Below are 20556 nucleotides of genomic sequence, written 5' to 3'. Positions count from 1 at the left end.
TCAATAAAAAATTAAAAAAAAAAAAAAAAAAAAAAAAAAAAAAAAAAAAATTAAAAAAAATAAAAAAAAAAAAATTAAAAATTTAGGTTTTAATTTCTCCCAAAAAAAAGAGTAATTTTTTTTTTTTTTAAACTTTCCAAAAATCCTTAAAAGGTTAAATTAAATAATATCGATTATTAAAAAAACAAAAAAATAAAAAAGTAAAAAATTCTTTTTTTAGTTTTTTATTTATAGAATATTTATATATCTTGATTTTAATTTTAAATTAAATTAAAAATCCACATTTTATTTTAAAAAATTTTATTTTTTTTTTTTTATTTTTTTATTTTTATTGATTATGAACATATGCCATATGATTTTGCATTTCTTTTCCCATTACTAATCTACCACAAACACCACATGTGTAAGTATTTGTTTGACATTGTAATTGATGGTCACCCATTTGCATATGTTTTACCAATTTATTACACATGGAACATCTTTCTTGTCTAAGAATACATTCAGTATTCTTATGGTAACTCATCGATTCTAAACCAACATCTTTACCACAATAATCACATTCATTATATGATCTGTTTGCATTGTTATTATTATTATTATTATTATAGTTACTTTGTTCATGAACAACAATTTGTTGTGATGATGGTTGTTGTTGATAATTATTATTATTATTATTATTATTATTATTATTATCTTGATAATAATCTTGTTGACTAATTTTTGGTTGATAATTACTACCTCCACCTGGGATACGTTTATTTTTTCTCATAAAACTGTCATAATCATCATAACCACCACTTTTATTCAAAGGTCTTGGATTGATTTCAAATGGATCATCATAATCATATGATTTACTTCTAGATCTACCACTAAGACGTTTTAGAATATTACTACCACTACTTGAACGATGATGTCCACTTACAATATGTTGCTGAGTTATTGGCATACCATTACCATGATTATTTGCTGTATCATATGATGAACTATAAGATGAGTAATGATATTGTTGTTGTTGAGGTTGAGGTTGAGATTGTTGAAGCTGTAATTGTGAAGTAGTTCTATCACGTGGTGAGGGTTCAGTATTACTTCTTGGTCTAGTTTTAAAGATTTCTTCTTCTTCCAATTGTAATTTTCTTGCAATTTCTTTATCATTTTGGATTTGAATATTCTTTTCTTGAATTCTTCTCCATGCTTCTTTTTGTTCCTCATCAGATCTATCTAAGCTATTACCACTTTCAAATGATGAACTTGAAGCAGGGAATACAGGATCACTATTAACCTTTTTACCAAACATTTCATCTAATGGTTGTTGTTGTTGTTGTTGTTGTTGATCAAATGGATTACCAGATGATGATGATGACTCTGATGGTAAATTTCCATTAATTGGAGTATGTATAATTGTTGTAGTTGTAGTGGTAGCAGGACCACCAGTAACCATTACCATTTGACCATTTGAATTCATCATCATTTGTGGTTGTTGCATATTTTGTTGATTCATATTTTGTTGATGCATTTGTTGATGTTTTAAAACAACTTGATCTGAAATTCCAAATGGATTTCCATTTGGAATATTACTATTGCTATTATTCATATTAATATTTGATAAATTTTGTTGTTGTGGTTGCTGTTGTGGTTGATATTGTTGATGTTGTTGTTGGAAATTCATATTATGTTGTTGTGGTTGTGGTGGTTGTTGAGGATACACTGCCATTTGATTATTATTATTATTACTATTATTATTTTGTTCAACTGGAACTAATGCCAATTGATTATTGCTTAAATTAGTATCAATAAATGGATTATATTGTTGTGGTTGTTGTTGCTGTTGTTGGAAATTATTCACCATTTGGTTACCATCCATTATACTATTACCCATTTGATTCATTTGGTTATTCATTTGATTCATTTGGTTGTTCATTTGGTTTGCATGACCATTCATTTGATTCATTTGACTATTTGTTTGGTTGTATTGTGGCTGTTGATTTATATATGGTGGTGGTGGTTGTTGTTGTTGTTGTTGTTGGTATTGTGATTGTTGCTGTGGTTGTAATTTTTGTTGATGTTGTTGTTGATTTTGATATTGTTGTGGTTTTTGTTGTTGTTGTTGTTGTTGTTGTTGTTGTTGTTGTTGTTTATATTGTTGAGTATCATAGATTGAGGTTGGTGGTGATTTTGGGGTTGGATGTTGAACTTGAATTTTAGAATAAAATGAAGAATTATTACCAAGACTTTGATCAGCATTCATTGTACTTTTTTCATTTAAATAGGAATGTTGATTAAATGGTTTCTCTGAAAATGGTGGGAATGATGCTTTACTTTCAATTGGTTGTGGTTTTGAATTAAAATATTTATTTTCATCTCTAAAAGGATTGAATGGTTTACCATTTGAATCAAATTGTTGCTGTTGCTGTTGCTGTTGTTGATTAATTTCAGCTTGTTGAATGAATGGAATTGATTGTTGAGATGTTTGAGTTGAAGGTTGTTGTTGTTGTTGTTGTTGTTGTTGTTGTTGTTGTTGTTGTTGATTAGTATTTAATAAATTATTTGAATTTCCTAATGATAAACTTTCAAACTCTTTTGATAAAGAATCTTTTGAAGTGAGTATTTCTTTTTTCTCACCACTATTTCTTAATGGTGATGTAGTTTGTTGTTTTTGAGATACTGCTGATGGTTGTTGTTGTTGTTGTTGCTTTGGAGAAGTGAAAGTTGGAGTTGAACCAGGTGTTGATTGAGTTGGTGGTGAAATGAAATCAGATTGTTTAATACCTTCTTTAATCCATTTCTTTTCAATGTATTTCATTTTAATGAAATCTCTAACCCTCTTTTCATCACTTGGGAATGGTAGTGGATACTGTTGTTGACTCCATTTTGATAACCAAATTTCATCAGCCATTTTGTTACCAACTTTTTCAAGTCTTTCAATATCTTGTTGGGTAAATTTATCAGATGATATTGATTTTACTCTATTTCCCAATTCTCTATGAATTGCACCACATACCGAGCAAACAAATGTTCCATATGTTGTATTCATATATCTTGGAAACTTTGATAACAATAAAAAAAATAAAAAATAAAATAAAAAAAAAAGTTAATAAAATTATTATTGTTTTTTAATTTAATTTTTAAATTTGAACTTACACTATCAGTACAATCAGCACATTTTGAATTTTCTTCCAATTCTCTTAATCGCCAAAGAATTGTATCATATTTATCCATTTTCTCCATCATTGTTGCTATTATATTCTATGAAAAAAAAAAAAAAAGGAATTATTATTCTTTTTTTTTTTTTTTTTTTTTTCTTATAAATATTATTTTATAAAAAATAAAAAATTTAATTAATTAATATTTTTTCTTTGTTTTTTTTTAAAAAAATTTTTTATTTTATTTTATTTTATTTTATTTTATTTTATTTACTTTATGTTTATTAAATATTTGTTTTAAAAATAGTTGTTTTAAAAAATGGTGTTTATAAAAAAATTATTTATTTTAGTAGATTGGGGTTTATTTAAATAATAGTGGTATGAATGAAATTTAGTGGTTAAATATTATTTTTTTTTTATATAAGTAATGAGGGTAATTTTATTTTATTTTATTTTTTTTTTTTTTTTTTAATTTGTTTTTTTAATTTAAAAAATAAATGGATAAATAAATAAATAAATAAATAAATAAATATTTAAATAGTTATATAGATGATGTGTTTATTTGTAGAGTTTTTTTTATTAATTAAAAAACCATTGTTTGAAAAATTGTATAGGTTTTTTTTTTTTATTTATTTTTTTTTTTTTTTTTTTTTTTTTTTTAATAAATATATAATTTTAATTAAATTATCAATAAATTTCCTTTTTATAATGAGACACGTTTTTTAGTATTTTTAATTTTTTTTTTTTTTTTTTTTTATTTATTTTATTTATTTTATTTATTTTATAAATGACAAACTTTATTTTCTAATGATTAATAATAATGACGCCTATTAATGAATAAAATACCAATTTGGTAAGAAAAAATAAAAAATAAAAAATTAAAAAATAAAATAAAATAAAATAAAATAAAAAAAATATTTTTTTAAAAACTAAAAAATAGATATATATGGAATGGGTGTTTAGAAAATTTTTTTTTTTTTTTTTTTTTATTTATTTTAATATTTATTTTTATTTTTATTTTTATTTTTTATGTAATAATTTAATTTATGATTTTATGTAAGAAAAAGAAAAAATGAAATCGAAATTTTTCTTCTTTTTATTAAAATAATAAAAAAAAAAAAAAAAAATTAAAAAAAAAATTAAAAATAAATCTAAATAAAAACTTTTGATTAGTTTTATTTCTTTTCATTTTATTTTTTGATTAAAATCAATTTCAAATAAATAATTATTTGGTTACAATTTTAAAATTAAAAAAAAAAAAAAAAAAATTATTTCTTTATTTTAATTTTTTTTTAATTTTTTTTTTTCAATTTTTTTTTTACAATTTTTTTTTTTTTTTTTTTTTTTATAAAAACTATTTTTTCATATAATCCAGCAACAAACCCCCTCACCCAAAAAAAATGAAATGTTTTATTTTAAACAATATTAAAAGGAAAAATATCCCCAACAATATTTTTAAAGCATCATACTCACATCCATCATTTAATAATTCAAATAATATAATAAGAAACTTTTCTTCAAATAATAAAATAAATGAAAATTCAAATAATGAAAAAGATGAAAATTTAATGATACCATCAAGAAGTAGATTATCAAAAGAATTAGAATCATTAGGTGCATATTTACCAAATGAAGAATATACTGAAGAAGTTGAATTCGATGACGAAGAATATTATGAAGATGAAAATGATGATGATAATAATAATAATAATAATAATAATGAAATAAAAGAAGAAGAAAAAGAAGAAGAAAAAGTTGAAAATCAATTAAATGAAAAAGGTATTTTTATAAAAGGTGGTAAAAAATTTCAAGATATGATATATAGGATAAAAGAGAATCATGAACTTTCAAATAAACATAGTATTGATTTATTTAATGATGTTGGAGAAATGGATTCATTTGAAGAGATTGAAAGAAAAGTTGAAGAGAGATTAAAGAAGAAATATCAAGAGAAAATGGAAATTTTAGATTCAATGGATCAATCAGATTTCATTTATAAAGATAATGAAAAAGTTGATTTATATAATAAGATTTCAGAGAATTTCATTAAAGCAGACACACATTTTGAAACACCATTTGAAATCACCGATAAACAATTAGAAAATAATCAATTAATAAAACCAAATGGTTTATCATCAATGATTTCAAATAGTGATTCAGCATTTAATAAAGTGACTCAATCTGATGATATCTCAAGTCGTATTTCAAAAATTAAACAAAGAATTCAAAAAGATAAACTCACAAATCATAGAATTAATGGTGAAAATTTAGTAGATTTATTCTCATTATATCGTGAAGATCCAATTTTAAATAATGCACAATTTTTAGCTAAAAAATTTAATTTATCTGAAAAATCAGTTGAAAATTTATTAAAATATACAACTATACCAATCATTGTTAAATTTAATACTGGTATTAAATCTGGTCATTGGAATGTTATTTATGAAACTTAAAAATAAAAATAATAATAAAAATAAAAATAATTATAAAATAAAAATTTTAAAAATAGATTTTTTTTTTTTTTTTTTTTTTTGGCATTAATAATTAATTAATTAAAATTTAATTTAAATTAATTAAATAATTTATTATATATATATAAATGGGTTTTTTTTTTTTTTTTTTCTAATTTAATTTTACAATACATGTTTTATTTACGTATACTAAAAAAAAAATTTTGGATTAAAAAAAAAAAAATAAGGTAAACAAAATGGAAATAATATTTTTTTTTTTTTTTTTTTTATAAATTTTGAAAGTGAATGATAATAAAATATTTGTATATATTAACTATATCTCTAAAACTAAATTATATGAATTATTGATATTATTATATATTATTATTATTAATTATTATTATTATTAATTATTTTTTAAACTTGAATTAAATCAATATTAGTTGATTCGATTGATTGAATTAAATCATCATTTGAAAAATTCACTTTTTTATCCAATTGTTGATAATTTGAAACAACAACATCATAACCACCATCAAAACCATGTACAGTTTTATTTTGAATTGCATAGGAAGGGACATTGACATCGAAAGCAGTGTAAGGATCTCCACATGGAGCACCATCTTCGGCATAGAGTGCAGCTGTGAAACGACCTGGTTTGAAAACATTTAAAACCTTTGCCAACAATTGATTGTAATCTGCGAGAGCTACATTGGTGTCAAATGATACATAGCTACAATGTGATTCTGGTGTGATATGAATAGTCCAATAAAATTCATTGAGAAGACCATTCATTGAGTAACCACAAGGATCAAATTGGAAATCATCAATCATTGAACCTGGCAAAAGGTCGGCAATACCACTGTTGACGGTTGTATCCCAAGCTGATACACCTTCACGCTTGAAAAATTGTTTCATAACAGTTTCATCGAGATCGTGCATCATAACCTCAAAGGTTTGTTCAGTTCTTTGGAGGGTTGGATTCTTTCTGAAATCGGCGATATACAAATTCCAGTGGTCCTTGTTGACGTCACCCATAACATAGGCTTGACCATCGAAAATCTTGTTGAGAAAGTTTACTTCATCAGAGAATGAACAATGTGGAAAGACTTGTTTGGATGGTTGATTTAAATTCTTTCTAGAGAAAACAACCATCTCAACTTCAAGACCACATTCTTTACCTACTTGAACCATTTTAGCGATCAAGTGTAACAAAGTGGTGGTACCACAGGTTTTAATCATTGCACGACGTGGATAAACGAATAAACTTGATTCTGATAAAACATAGCTATCCATATGATCATTACTGGTTTGACTAATGATTGTACATCTTGCTGAATCTAATACTGTTTGCCATTTCTCCTTATCAATTGTACGTAATCCAACCTTACTTGGGCTACCTGCAATTGATTTAACGCTACCTTTACTAATTGGACCGAATCTAATATCTAATTTCTTTTCTGGTCCTTCAAATCCATCTGAATAATCATTTGAGTTGGATTGATATACAAATCCTGCATCTGCTTCGTTAAAAATTTCTGTTGACCTATTTTTATAATCATTATTATTTTCCATAAATTTTAAATTTTAGAATTTTAATTTTTTTTTTTTTTTTTTTTTTTTTTTTAAAAAAAAAAATTATTTAACAAAATATTAAATAAAATTTATAAATCGAATAAAATATAAAAATTAAAAAAATAAAAAAAGATTAAGGTGTGATATAGATAAAACTATTAATGAATATTTTTTTTTTTTATCACCCCAAAAAATTGTCGAATTCGAAAAATGAAAAAAAAAAAAAAAAAACTTAAAATTTGCTTGTGTTGCAAAAATATCTTTTTTTTTTTAAAAAAAAAAACGATTTTTTTTTTAAAATTTTATAATAAAAAAAAAAAGTTTGAAAGTAAAGGTTTTTTTTCATCTGAAAATATTTAAAAAAACAAAAAAAAACCTTTTTTTTTTTTTCCAAAAAAAAAAAAAAAAAATTAATTGAAATATAAAAAAACGAACAAGGCCAGAGAGAAAAAAAAAAAAAAAAACCATTTTGGCCTTACAAAATTGGCATTTAAATTTGAGTTTGTTTTGATGTTTAAAAAATTTAAGTTTTGTTTGATATTAAAAATTGAAATTTGAGAAATTATTTATAATTTGGTGAAATATTATTATTATTGTTGAAGTTTTTTTTTTTTTTTATAAGTTATTATTATTTTTTGTTTTGGTTTATTTTTTTTTTTTTTTTTTTTTAGTGTTTGAATATTTTTTTTTTTTTTTTTTTTTTTTTTTTTTTCTTTGTTAATTAAATGTATATATATAAAATGTTGATAAAACGATGCTAGGAAATGCCTGTATCAGCGTAATAGCCTGCTAAAGTATAATTAAAAGAGACTGCCCTTCTGTTGTTTGTACCCCAATGCATAAAAGAACTGTTTAAAACAATGGGGATTCTAGTGTTTGAAGAATCCACGAAGGAAGTTTATTGATATAATATATCTATTGGAACTACTTCCGCCACCTATTATTAACCGATTTAACCAAGTTATTAATTGATGGGATACTAATAGTATTTATATATATATAAAATGTAAGGATGTGTAAAAATGCTTTCTAATGGATTGAAAATTGACCAAGAGAAAGTGTGGATATTATTATTATTATTATGTGCGAACTATTAAACTAAAAAAAAAAATTTATTATTTTTATTTTTAATTTTTTATTTTTTTTTTTTGCTGGAGTGTGGTTGCGTAGTGGGAAAATGAAAATAATGAATGCAAAAAAAAAAAGAAAATTTTTTTTGTTAAAAAAAATTTTGGAAAAAAAAAAAATTAAAAAAAAAAAATAAAAATAATTAAAAAAAAAAAAAAAAATAAAAAAAATAAAAAAAATAAATATTTGAGAAAAAAGATTGAATTCTTTAACCGAGACACTTTTTCGTCTTTCTGTGAATAAGATTGTAAATATCAAGATTTAATTTATTTTTTTTATTTTTTTATTTTTTTTATATTTCTTGTTTTTTTTTTTTTTTTTATTTTTAGAAATTTTTTATTTTAATAATAATAATAATAAATAATAATAATAATAATAATAATAATAATAATAATAATAATAATAATAATAATAATAATAATAATAATAATAATAATAATAATAATAATAATAATAAAAATAATAAAAATAATAATAAAAATAATGATTGAAAAAAAAAAAAAAAAATAAAAATAAAAATAAAAAAAAGTAAAAAATAAATAAAAATAATTTTATTCTTATTTTGGTTTTTTTTTTCTTGAAAGAAAGATTAGTGGCAATTTTATTCCAATCTATTAATATTTTTTTTTTATTTTTTTCTTTTTTTTGGACCAACCAATTTTATTTTTATTTCTTACTAAAATTATTTTATGAATAAATAAATCCCCGCGCAAATTATTTTTTTTATTTTTTTCATTTTTTTTTTTTTTTTTTTTTATTTTTTTAATTTTTTTAATTTTTTTAATTTTTTTTCATTTACTATAAATTCTAATTTTATTAAAACCCTTTTATTTGTTTAATAAACATAATTTAAATAAACTTCAATAATGTCAGATAATGAACAAGAAGAATCATCACAAGTAGTATTAAAGGAGGATAAAACCTTTGTTACATTTTTTCAAAGTTTAGTATCCTCTAATGAAGATACAGACACAATTAGATTATTTGATAGAAAAGTAATTATATAAATATTTTTTTATTCATTTTATATATTTTAACACTTATTAATAAAAAAAAAAAAAAAAAAAAAAAAAACCATAGGGATATTACTCAATTCATGGTGAAGATGCAGTATTTGTAGCAATGATGCATTTTAAATCAAAGAAATCATTAAAATATTGGAGTATTAGTGATCCAAATCCAAAAAAGAAAATTAAAATTGATAATGATGGTTCATTAACAACAACTGCATCATCATCCCAACAACAACAACAAGAATTAGGATTAGCGGTATTAACAATTAGACAAGGTTATGAATTTGAAAATATAGTTAAAGAATTATTAGATGAAAAGAAAAAGATTGAAATTTGGTCAATGAAACCAAATAGTAAACAACAATGGGAACTAATTAAAAAAGGCTCACCAGGTAATACACAAATGTTTGAAGATGTTTTATTGAATGGTAATTGTGAAGGATCAGTTATGATGGCATTAAAAGTCACAAGAGAGAAAGGTTCAATCGTATTTGGTATATCATTTGGTGATGCTACTTTCAAGACAATTGGTGTTTCACAATTTATGGATAATGATAATCTATCGAATCTTTCAAGTTTTATAATGCAAATGAGTGTAAAGGAATGCTTGTTATGTTGTGATCAAAAGAATTATGATTATCAAAAAGTTAAAGAGAAATTATCAGATGCAGGTATACCATTCACAGAATTACCAAAATCAGATTTCTCCTCAAAGAATGCCGAACAAGATTTAACTCGTTTATTGGGTTCCGTTAAAAATAATTTACCAGATATCGAACAAGAGCATGCCATTCAGTCTGCTAGTTGCTTAATTAAACATTTGGATTTACTTTCAAATCCAAATTATTTTGGTAAATTCAAATTGGAAAAATATGATTTAGATAGATATATGAAATTAGATTCTTCATCATTTAAAGGTTTACATATTATTGATTTAAAAGATTCTTCAGTTAGTGCAGCAGCAGGTGGTGGTGGTGCAGGTGGAGCATCATCTAGTTCAAATAAAGATCAAAGTTTATATAATTTATTAAATCAATGTAATACACCAATGGGATCAAGATTATTATTACAATGGGTAAAGCAACCATTATTAAATGCAGAGGAAATCGAAGCAAGATTAAATTTTGTAGAGGCATTTTATAATGATTTGGAGTTACGTCAATCTTTAAGATCAAATGATTTGAAGAAAATTGGTGATTTAGATAGATTATCAAAGAAATTGCATGGTCAAAAGGCTACATTGGAGGATTGTGTCAATTTGTATGGTATTGTCACTAGATTACCAGTGGTATTGCAATCATTGAATAATCATAGTAGTATACATCAAGAGTTGATTAAAGTTAATTTCATAGAGAGTTTAGAGTCTATTATATCAGATTTTGCTAAATTCTGTGCAATGGTTGAAAAAACCATCGATTTAGATTTGGCCAATGACAAACATGAATATGTTATTAGATCAAGTTTCGATGAGACATTACGTGGTATTCAATTGAAGAAAGATCAAATTTCAAATAAAATCGAACGATTTAGAGTTGACATTGCTGATGATTTGAATTTAGATGAAGCAAAAGTTAAATTACATTATAGTGAAAAGGATATGTTTTTATTGAGAATCTCAAGAAAGGATGAGGTTGCAATTAGAGATAAAAAGAAATACATTGTTCATGCAACCGCTAAAGATGGTGTAAGATTTGCCACTAGAGAAATCGATACTCTAAATGAAGCCTATAAGAAATGGTCAGCAGAGTACTTGGATAAACAAGATGGTCTTGCAAAGAGAACCCTTCAAATTGCAGCTTCATTCGTACCTTTGATTGAAGATTTATCATCATTAATTGCAACATTGGATGTATTTGTAACTTTAAGTCATGTATCTTCAATTGCACCAATCCCATTCATTAGACCAGAGATTATACCATTAGGTAGTGATGAAAATGGTGCTGGCACTGTTATTATTGGTGGTCGTCATCCATGTGTAGAAATTCAAGATAATGTTAATTTCATTGCAAATGATATTGATTTAACTCGTGGTCAATCCCAATTTCAAATTATAACAGGTAAAAACAAACAAATATATATATAATTAATTCATACAATAAATTTAAATTAACATTTTTTATTTATTATTTTAGGACCAAATATGGGTGGTAAATCAACATTTATTCGTCAAGTTGGATTAATAGTATTAATGGCACAAATTGGTTGTTTTGTACCAGCACAAAAAGCAACAATTGCAGTTGTCGATTGTATTTTATCAAGAGTTGGTGCAGGTGATAGTCAATTACGTGGTGTTTCAACATTTATGGCAGAAATGTTAGAGACATCTTACATTTTAAAGGTTGCAACTAAAAATTCTTTAATCATTATTGATGAACTTGGTAGAGGTACTTCAACATATGATGGTTTTGGTTTAGCTTGGGGTATTGCAGAGTATATTTGTAATCAAATTGGTGGTTTCTGTCTATTTGCAACTCATTTCCATGAATTGACAATTCTATCAGATTTACTTCCAATGGTTAAAAATTTACATGTTTCAGCTTCAACCCAAAACAATACTTTTACTTTACTCTATAAAGTTGAACAAGGTCCTTGTGATCAAAGTTTTGGTATTCATGTTGCAATTTTAGCAAATTTCCCTTCACAAGTTATTGAAAATGCAAAACAAAAAGCAAAAGAATTGGAATCTTTTGAATCAAATGTAATTTAAAATAATAATAATAATAATAATAATAATAATAATAATAATAATAATAATAATAATAATAATAATAATAATAATAATAATAATAATAATGATGATAATAACAATAATAATAGAAATTGTAATATTTTAAATTGGTTACTAATTTTTTTTTTTTATTTTTTAATTATTTTTGTTATTTAGACACTTAAACAAAATCATAATAAATTTTTGGAAGAATTTAAAGAAATTAATTTCAATTCAAATGATGTAGAAAAATCATTAAGTTTAGTTAATAGTTTATTAAATAAATATTCAATAGATATCAATTAATAAAATATGAAATTTCTACTAAAAATATCCCCCTTCCCCAATTTTTTTTATTTTTTTTGTTATTTTTCATATGAAATTTAAAAATATCTATTTTATTGGGTGAATAATAAAGCATTTCATAATTATTAATAGTTTTAATACTATTTATAATGTATTGTTAAGTGAAAAATAAAAAAAAAAGAAAAAAAAAGATATTTTTATAAATAAAAACATTGTTTTTTTATTTGTTTGCTTTTTTGGAAAATTTTAAAATTTTTTTTTTGTTTTTTATTGTTATTATTATCGAGGTATAAATAAATATTAAAGAATTCTTAATGTCATGGCGCATAGATAGATTTATAATCTGACACAGTAACCTATAATAATAATAATGATTCAATTGAAAAATTAAAAAATTATATAAAAGATAAAAATAAAGAAATAAATAAAGAAGAAGAAAATGAAAATAAAGATAAAATGGAATTAGAAAAAGTTGAAAAGGATAAATTAGAATTAGAAGTTGTTGGTGATTATGGTACGTTAATATTTAAAAATTAGGAAAAACCTAAAGAATTATTAGTAAATATCCACAATTATTAAAACCTGAAGATAGAGTTAAATATAGAAGAAAAAAAAAAAGAAGTTCAAATAAAATAAGATAATTTTAAAGAAAAGTATTTGATATTCCATCAGAATTAATTAGTTTTGGTAATGAGTCATCATGGCTCAATACAAATTCAGATAAATTTAAAACATTTTTAAATTAAACTAAATATATATTTGGTATTAAAGAAAACGAAATTGAAGCAAAATTAATTAAAATGACCTGGTAAGAGATGGAATGATTGCGACTCCCTAACTTTTGATTTTGAAAAACATTTATTTAATGGTGATTATAATTTTGATCAATATTTTCAAATTGAAAGTGAAGAAACAAAAAAAGAGATTATTTCAAATCAAAGAGAAGAAGATGTTATCATGAAAATCCTTATGATGACTGTGATGCATATGATTCCGATTCCGATTCAGATGCAGATAAAGAAGCACTTGAAATAACTTATATCTCAAAGTATAGTGTAATTATTTTGATAAACAATGAAAACAACATTCACACTACAATTGGATTTTGATGTTATAGATTATCCAATGAAAAATAAAATTACAACCTTTTTAAGAAATAAAGATTTGAAACCACTAGTTGGATATAAAATTATAAAAAAACTGTATCCGAAAGCAAAGGTGCAAAAGTAAACATTAATAAAGTTCAATTGGATAAACTTAAATAATTACAGCAAATGATTTTAACAATTTTATCAACAATATTTAACAATTAAAAGAACTAACAACATATTCAGATAAATTTATTGGAACTACAGATTCAATTGATGATTTTTTAGCTGATGATCCATTTTTAAAGAAAAAAGCTCAACTGATATTCTAAACTTTTCAACGTTAATAGTTAGATTACAACCAGCAGCAGCACCACCACCACCTTTAAAAACAACTTCAAAAACAAATACTGAAACTTCAACAACAATTAAAGTTAAAAAAACAAAATCAAATAAAATCCAAGAAAAAGAAAAAGAGAAAAAGAAAGAAAAAGAGAAAGATAAAAAGAAAGAAAAAGTAAAAGAAAAAGGAAAGAAAAAGAAAAAGAAAAAGAAAAAGAAAAAGAAAAAGAAAAAGAAAAAGAAAAAGAAAAGAAATAATTATATTAGATTAAATTTATATTTAAAAAATAAAAAAAAAAAAATTATTGGATTCTTTGTGAATACCAAAAAAAAAAAAAAAAAAAAAAAAAAAAAAAAAAAAAAAAAAAAAACCTAATAAATCAGGTTCTCTTTGAGGTACTCATTCTCATTTGTTGCATGGGGTTATTATAAATCTCAATTTTTTTGGGTTCAACACCATTGTCACACCATTTTATGTAAACATACAATTACTTATAACAAATAGATTATTAAAAAAAAAGATATGAATAGATAATTATCTAAGACCCATAGATATAGATAATTTTTGAACACTAATTATTTTATTTGAATTTTAAATATTTTATTTTTATAATTAATTAAACCAATTTAGATTTTTATAATCTGAATTATTTGCAAGTTTATCTTTTAAATATTGCAAAAGTTCATTTTCTTCAATAAAACCATTTTCGTAAATGTATTTTAAATAATAAATTTTTTTTGCAACAATTGCATCATCAATTATTCGGTTTGTAATTTTAAAGAATGGTAAAATGTCTTTACAATTGATTGGGTTATCTTGATTATTATTATTATTATTAATATGATTTACTATTAAATCTGTTAAAACTATATTATAATTGTAATTTGTACCTGGTTGTAAAACTCTATCTAAAATTTTATCAATTGGAATAAAGGATAATAAATTTGGATGTTTGATAAATAAAAATTCAATCTTTTCACAATCATATACACAATAATCAATTAAATCTAACCAAAATTCTGAAACATCTGAATTATCATCTTTTTCACTCGGCTCTACTTTATCTTTATCATTAATTTCATCTTGACTTTCAATTTCGTCTTGATTTTCAATTTCGTCTTGACTTTCAATTTCGTCTTGATTTTCAATTTCGTCTTGATTTTCAATTTCATCTTGATTTTTAATTTCATCTTGATTTTCAAATTCTTCTTGATAATCAATATCTTGATTTGGTTCATAATGATTAATTAATAAATGATTAATTATTGATGATTGATTTAATAATTGATTAATTGTTTCAAATTCTAAAAGATCATCGTTGTAGATTAATAAAAATGAAAATATTGAATGATAATTACAAAATTTAATAAATTTAAAAAATTGTTGAGAGTTCATTACTTTTGAAGCTTTTTGAATTGTTAAATCTTTATAATGAAAACATCTATTATTTAATAATGGTTTTAAATGATTATCATTTTGTTGTTGTTGTTGTTGACAACATTCAATTGAATCACAAGTACCAATATTTTTAATTTTAAGGTTTTTAACAATTCCATTTGGAAAATCACCAAATTTAAAATTTTCATCATCTAATAATGATTGAATAAAATCTAGTTGTTTAAAAAATAAACCAATTCTATGTATATCTAAATAAAATTGTAAATTATAATTTAAACCTGTTGTATAATAATTATTTGATAATGATTTATCACTCATTATAACTGGTTGATGTGATAATTCTAAAATTAATTTTAAAATTAAATTTTCAATATTTTCACCTTCTTTTTCTTCTTTTTCTTGTGGTAATAATTCACCAAAAATAAAATTAAAATTATATATTTTTGGATCTAAATATTTTACAATATTATAACAACTATCAATTCTTGAAAAAAGACAAGAGTCATTAAATTTATCAAATTGAGCTTCAATTAGAATATCTGATAAATATGGGAATTACATTATATATTTAACTAATTTTGGTGATTTAATTGCTAAATAATAAATTGAATGAAAAATTGAATGATCTAAAACTATTGAAAAATTTTCAACACTTGTATTTTTAATTATTTTATAAATATATTCTAATCTGTTAATTGGTAAACCTTTAATTTGAATTAATTTTTTAAATAAATAATTTATAATCATTTCTAATGAAATGAAATATTGATTAAAATTGGTTAATAATGAATGTGGAATTACCATTTTCATATCTCTTTGTAAAGGATCTTGCTCATCTAATGATTTTTGTTGTTGAATTCCAACTTTTTGTTTATGAACTTTAATATCAATTTGAAAATTATTTAATAAAAGTTTAATTATTTCAATTATCATTTCAAATGATTCAGTTGTTGATTGATTTAAAATACCAACTAAAATATTATTATGATTATTATTATATGATTCTGGTTGGTAATGGTCAATACTGAAAATAAAATTTGATGGTATTACTGTCGTTCCATTTCTTTTAATTTGATTTAAATATTTAAGTGGATTAAAATCATTTCTAAAAAATAATTTAATAATATTAATATTATTTAACAATGAATCCATAAAGATATTTAAAGAATATTGTTCAAAATGTTTATCTAAATTGGTAAATGAAAATTGAATTTTTGATAAAAGCAATTCACTATTTTCACAATGATTACCAATTATTGAAAGAAATTTAAAAAATAATTCTGATGAAAAGATTTTATAATCACAATTATTTAATATTTCAATTAATTTAATTAAATTTTCAGTTGATTGTTTCTTTAAATTACTTTTTAAAAATTTTTCATTTCTTACATCACTACCACAAACACTACCATTCTTATTACTACTATTTTCACGATAACATTCAATTGGATTCATTTTTAATGATGTTATAAATTGTAATTGGTCAAAATTACAATCACCAATTGATTTAAAAAATGAATATCTGTAAATAAATGATAATTCTTTTTCTGAATTTGTAAAAAATTCATTTAAATTATTGATTGGTTTTATTGTTGCTGTTGTTGTTGTTGAATTTATATCAGCACTAACTTGATTAAATTTATTTTTTGCATAATTAATTATTTCAAGTGATGAGAAATCAAGAAATCCAACTTGTTTTGATTGAATTAAATTTTGAATAAAATATTGATTTTTTAAATTTTCAAAAATCCAATCTATAGTTTCTTTTTTATCAATTGAAAAATAAGTTTTTCCAATTGGATCTAAACAAAAATTAAAAGTATCAAATAGTAATTGATTCCATTTACTTGGTAAAAGATTTAATAATCTTGTATTACTTGATGAAATTGTTTTTTCAATATTTTTATTAAATTCATCTTGATTTGTTGATGTTGAAAATATATAATTTTGAATGAGTCTATCAAAATCCATATTATTAAATGATATATTTGATGTATAAAATTTCATAAATTCACAAAATCTATCAATATTATTTCCCAACTTTTCTCCCATCATTTTCTTATGATTATTAACTTTAATTATAATATTATCCATATTTGATTTATTTTCTAATAAATAATTTTTAAAACGCTCTAAATCATATGATCTAAGTATTTCACTTAATTCTATAAATTGGTCAATATTATTATTATTAAAATTATTATTACTAAATGAACCTTGAGAAAAAGTTGAAATAAATTTTGGGTTTATAATAACTTTTTCAGCTTTAAAACTACCAAATTGTGATTGCGATTGTGATTGTAATTGTGGCTGTGGTTGTGATTGTGTAGAAAAACCAATTGGTGCACTTGTTGGTGTTGGTTGTGATTGTGATTGTGGTTGTGATTGTGATTGTGGTTGTGATTGTGATTGTGGTTGTGATTGTGATTGTGATTGTGATTGTGATTGTGATTGTGGTTGTTGTGGTTGTGATTGCGCTGAAAAACTAATTGGTGCACTTGTTGGTGTTGGTTGTGATAGTGCTTGTGTTGAAAAACCAATTGGTGCAGATATTGGTGTTGGTTGTGGTGAAATTAAAGAAAAACCAAATGAAGTTGGTCTAAAGGTTGTTGTTGTTGTTGATCCAGGAAGAGAACTATAAGAACCTGGTGTTGGTGTTGGTTGCGAGGATAAGCCAAATGGTGCTATTGTCGGCGTTGCGCTATGGGTTGGTTGTGATTGTGGTTGTGGTTGTGATTGTGATTGTGATTGTGGTTGTGGTTGTGGTTGTGGTTGTGGTTGTGATTGTGTAGAAAACCCAAATGATGTTGGTTTAAAGGTTGTTGATATAGGAGAGGAACTATTAGAAGCTAGTGGTGACGGTGTTGGTTGTATAAGTGTATTTGTTGGATTTGGTGGTATTGGTGATGTTGATGAACCAAATGATGAACCAAATGAGAAAGGTGATTTAGAATCTAATGTTGTTGTTATTGTTGATGATAATGATGAATTTGAAATTTGAAATTTTTTATTAGATTCACTTTGATTTATAGAATCTAATATTTTTTTTTCATTTTCATTTCTTTCAGAAATTATTTTAATTGTTTGAGAAATTGTATCTGATAAATTTGATAATTCATTTAAAAATAAAGAATTTGAATTTATTACTACCCATTCCAAAGATGATTGAAATATTTGAAAAGAGTAAGGTTCAGAAGTTAAAAATTTAATAACATTTAAATTTAAACATTTAATACCAATATCAACTAAATCGAATGGTACTAATTCTCTTTTTCTATATTTTAATAAAAAAATTAAAATTTCATTTAATTTTTCATCGGTTGCCGATGTTTGAAAACCAAAATTAGAAAATAATAATTTTAATGAATTTTCAGTAATTTTGATAAATTCATCATTTATTTTAATTTTATATTTTAATAATTCTAATTGATTATTATTTATCATCCATTTTAGGGAATTAATATTTTTAAATTTTATTCTATTTTCGATATGTAATTGGTTGTAATCATCATAATTAACCCATTCTAAACATTGAATATAATTAATTATTCTATCGAATAAATATTTATTATGAATAACTTTCCAAAATGAAATTTCAAATTCATTATTATCTATTTCCATTTCTTTTTTTTTAATTTTTCTAATATTAATATAAGAATGAAGTTTAAAAAAAAAAAAAAAATATAAAAAAAAATAAAAAAAAAAAAAAAAAAAATAAAAAAATAAAAATAAAAATAAAAAATAGTTTTTTTAGATATTTATTTTCCCGTTGGCGTTAGATTTTTTAAAATATTTTTTTTAACTTCATTACTTCTCTGAATTTTTTTCTTTTTTTTTTCTTTTTTTTTTTTTTATTTTCATTTTTGGTGGTTGACAAGAAAAAAAAAAAAAAATAATAATAATAAAATTAAATTAAAAAAAAAAATGAATAATGACGAATTATTTTTTAAAATTTTTAAAAATAAATATCTAAATAAAATAATATTTAAATTTATAAAAGTACAAAATAAAAAATTAAAATATACAAGATATAATTGATAGAATTACTATCAAACAAATTAAATGATTATTTAAATCTAAAATCAAAGTCAATAACAAGCATTCAAGATCATTTTAATAATCATTTTGATTTTGGTGAAAATATATTTTTTGAAATTTTATTATGGAAAGAATTAAATTATAAATTATTTAAAAAAATTATTAAAACATTTAAAAATGAAATTAAATCATATTCAATTAATAATAAAATTTTAATATATTTAACATTTATAATGGTAGTTGTATTAAAAAATTAAAATTTATTATTAAACATATAATATTTAATAATAATGAAAATAATAATATTAATAATGAAGAAAATAATAATCAAAATAATTATATTTTAAAATTATTAAATGAAATTTTAAAAAATAAAAATGAAATAAAATTAAATAATATGTCAATTGAAGTATTTAATTATTTATATTTTGAAATTAAACTAAATTTAAATGATGGTGATATATTATTATTAATAGTAAATAATTTAAATATAAATTCAGAAATTTTAGAAGCATTCTTTGATTTATTACCAAATCAATTTTTTGAATCAAATATTGAATCAATTTTATCAATTTCAAGTTTTAAATATATTTTAAAAAATTTTATAAATTTTTTAATTTCAACAAATAATTTAAATTTATTAAAAAAATGTATTTTTAAATTTTCATTAAAAGATTTAAATAATAATAATAATAATAATAATAATAAAAATAATAATAATAATAATAATAATAATAATAATAATAATAATAATAATAATAATAATAATAATAATAATAATAATAATAATAATAATAATAATAATAATAATAATGTATTATCAAGTACAATTAATAATTTACCAATTGATTTCGTTTAATTGAAATTCCAAATAATTCAAAATTAAAATCATTATTTTTTTTGATAAAAAATGTTGGAAAATTAAAAGAAGTTTGTAGAGAAAAGGATGATTTAAAAATTTTAAAAAATTTTATTAAAAGTTTGGATAATTTTATTGGTGATAATAATGAAATTCAACAAGATTTCAGTATTTTCAATTGTCAAACGGCATTATCATTTTGCAAAAATAAATTAAATGTAGTGAAGGGTGCAGCCTTAATAGATAAATTAGAGAATTTAAAAACAAATTTAATTTTTATTAAATACATTCAAATAACTTTCAACTCAATGGATAATATGTCAACCTCGTCATCAGCAACTTTTGATTGGTTATCACCTCTTTCTTCTCCTCTATCCAACACAAAAATCAGCAACATTCCTTACATTTCATCCACATCAACCACCACAACTTTGAAATAATAATAATAATAATAATAATATTTCAACCAAACAACCAGCATCACCTTAAAATAAAAATTCTTTCAAACTTG

At 21.9% G+C, this 20556-nt stretch overlaps 8 protein-coding genes across 8 annotated transcripts; 5 read left to right on the top strand and 3 right to left on the bottom strand.

Moving 5' to 3' along the window:
• Positions 1-328: 328 nt before the first annotated feature.
• Positions 329-3216, bottom strand: DDB_G0275571 (Arf GTPase activating protein; the record flags this gene model as incomplete). Its single annotated transcript, XM_638311.1, has 2 exons — positions 329-3043; positions 3139-3216. The coding sequence occupies 2 exons, from the start codon at positions 3214-3216 to the stop codon at positions 329-331; spliced, it is 2793 nt and encodes a 930-aa protein (XP_643403.1).
• Positions 3217-4540: 1324 nt separating this feature from the next.
• DDB_G0275569 (hypothetical protein) lies at positions 4541-5593 on the top strand (the record flags this gene model as incomplete). Its single annotated transcript, XM_638310.1, has 1 exon — positions 4541-5593. One exon carries the CDS (start codon positions 4541-4543, stop codon positions 5591-5593), a length of 1053 nt encoding a protein of 350 aa, XP_643402.1.
• Positions 5594-6007: 414 nt separating this feature from the next.
• Positions 6008-7655, bottom strand: amd1 (S-adenosylmethionine decarboxylase; the record flags this gene model as incomplete). Its single annotated transcript, XM_638309.2, has 2 exons — positions 6008-7136; positions 7645-7655. The coding sequence occupies 2 exons, from the start codon at positions 7653-7655 to the stop codon at positions 6008-6010; spliced, it is 1140 nt and encodes a 379-aa protein (XP_643401.2).
• Positions 7656-8187: 532 nt separating this feature from the next.
• Positions 8188-8784, top strand: DDB_G0275565 (hypothetical protein; the record flags this gene model as incomplete). The annotated part of the gene is made up of 2 exons (XM_638308.1): positions 8188-8223; positions 8623-8784. 2 exons carry the CDS (start codon positions 8188-8190, stop codon positions 8782-8784), a joined length of 198 nt encoding a protein of 65 aa, XP_643400.1.
• A 375-nt stretch (positions 8785-9159) lies between these two features.
• msh2 (DNA mismatch repair protein) lies at positions 9160-12319 on the top strand (the record flags this gene model as incomplete). The annotated part of the gene is made up of 4 exons (XM_638307.1): positions 9160-9288; positions 9374-11363; positions 11439-12004; positions 12191-12319. The coding sequence occupies 4 exons, from the start codon at positions 9160-9162 to the stop codon at positions 12317-12319; spliced, it is 2814 nt and encodes a 937-aa protein (XP_643399.1).
• A 456-nt stretch (positions 12320-12775) lies between these two features.
• On the top strand, positions 12776-14276 carry DDB_G0275811 (hypothetical protein; the record flags this gene model as incomplete). The annotated part of the gene is made up of 5 exons (XM_638306.1): positions 12776-12820; positions 12857-12877; positions 13261-13367; positions 13723-13924; positions 14271-14276. 5 exons carry the CDS (start codon positions 12776-12778, stop codon positions 14274-14276), a joined length of 381 nt encoding a protein of 126 aa, XP_643398.1.
• Positions 14277-14362: 86 nt separating this feature from the next.
• Positions 14363-18769, bottom strand: DDB_G0275563 (hypothetical protein; the record flags this gene model as incomplete). The annotated part of the gene is made up of 2 exons (XM_638305.1): positions 14363-15632; positions 15708-18769. The coding sequence occupies 2 exons, from the start codon at positions 18767-18769 to the stop codon at positions 14363-14365; spliced, it is 4332 nt and encodes a 1443-aa protein (XP_643397.1).
• Positions 18770-19583: 814 nt separating this feature from the next.
• On the top strand, positions 19584-20485 carry DDB_G0275691 (hypothetical protein; the record flags this gene model as incomplete). Its single annotated transcript, XM_638304.1, has 2 exons — positions 19584-20010; positions 20115-20485. 2 exons carry the CDS (start codon positions 19584-19586, stop codon positions 20483-20485), a joined length of 798 nt encoding a protein of 265 aa, XP_643396.1.
• Positions 20486-20556: the final 71 nt, after the last annotated feature.

The sequence above is a fragment of the Dictyostelium discoideum genome (assembly GCF_000004695.1).
Source record: "Dictyostelium discoideum AX4 chromosome 2 chromosome, whole genome shotgun sequence".
Taxonomy (NCBI): Eukaryota; Evosea; class Eumycetozoa; order Dictyosteliales; family Dictyosteliaceae; genus Dictyostelium; species Dictyostelium discoideum.
Note: the sequence above shows the minus strand (reverse complement) of the source record. Positions and strands in the feature narration are given on the sequence as shown.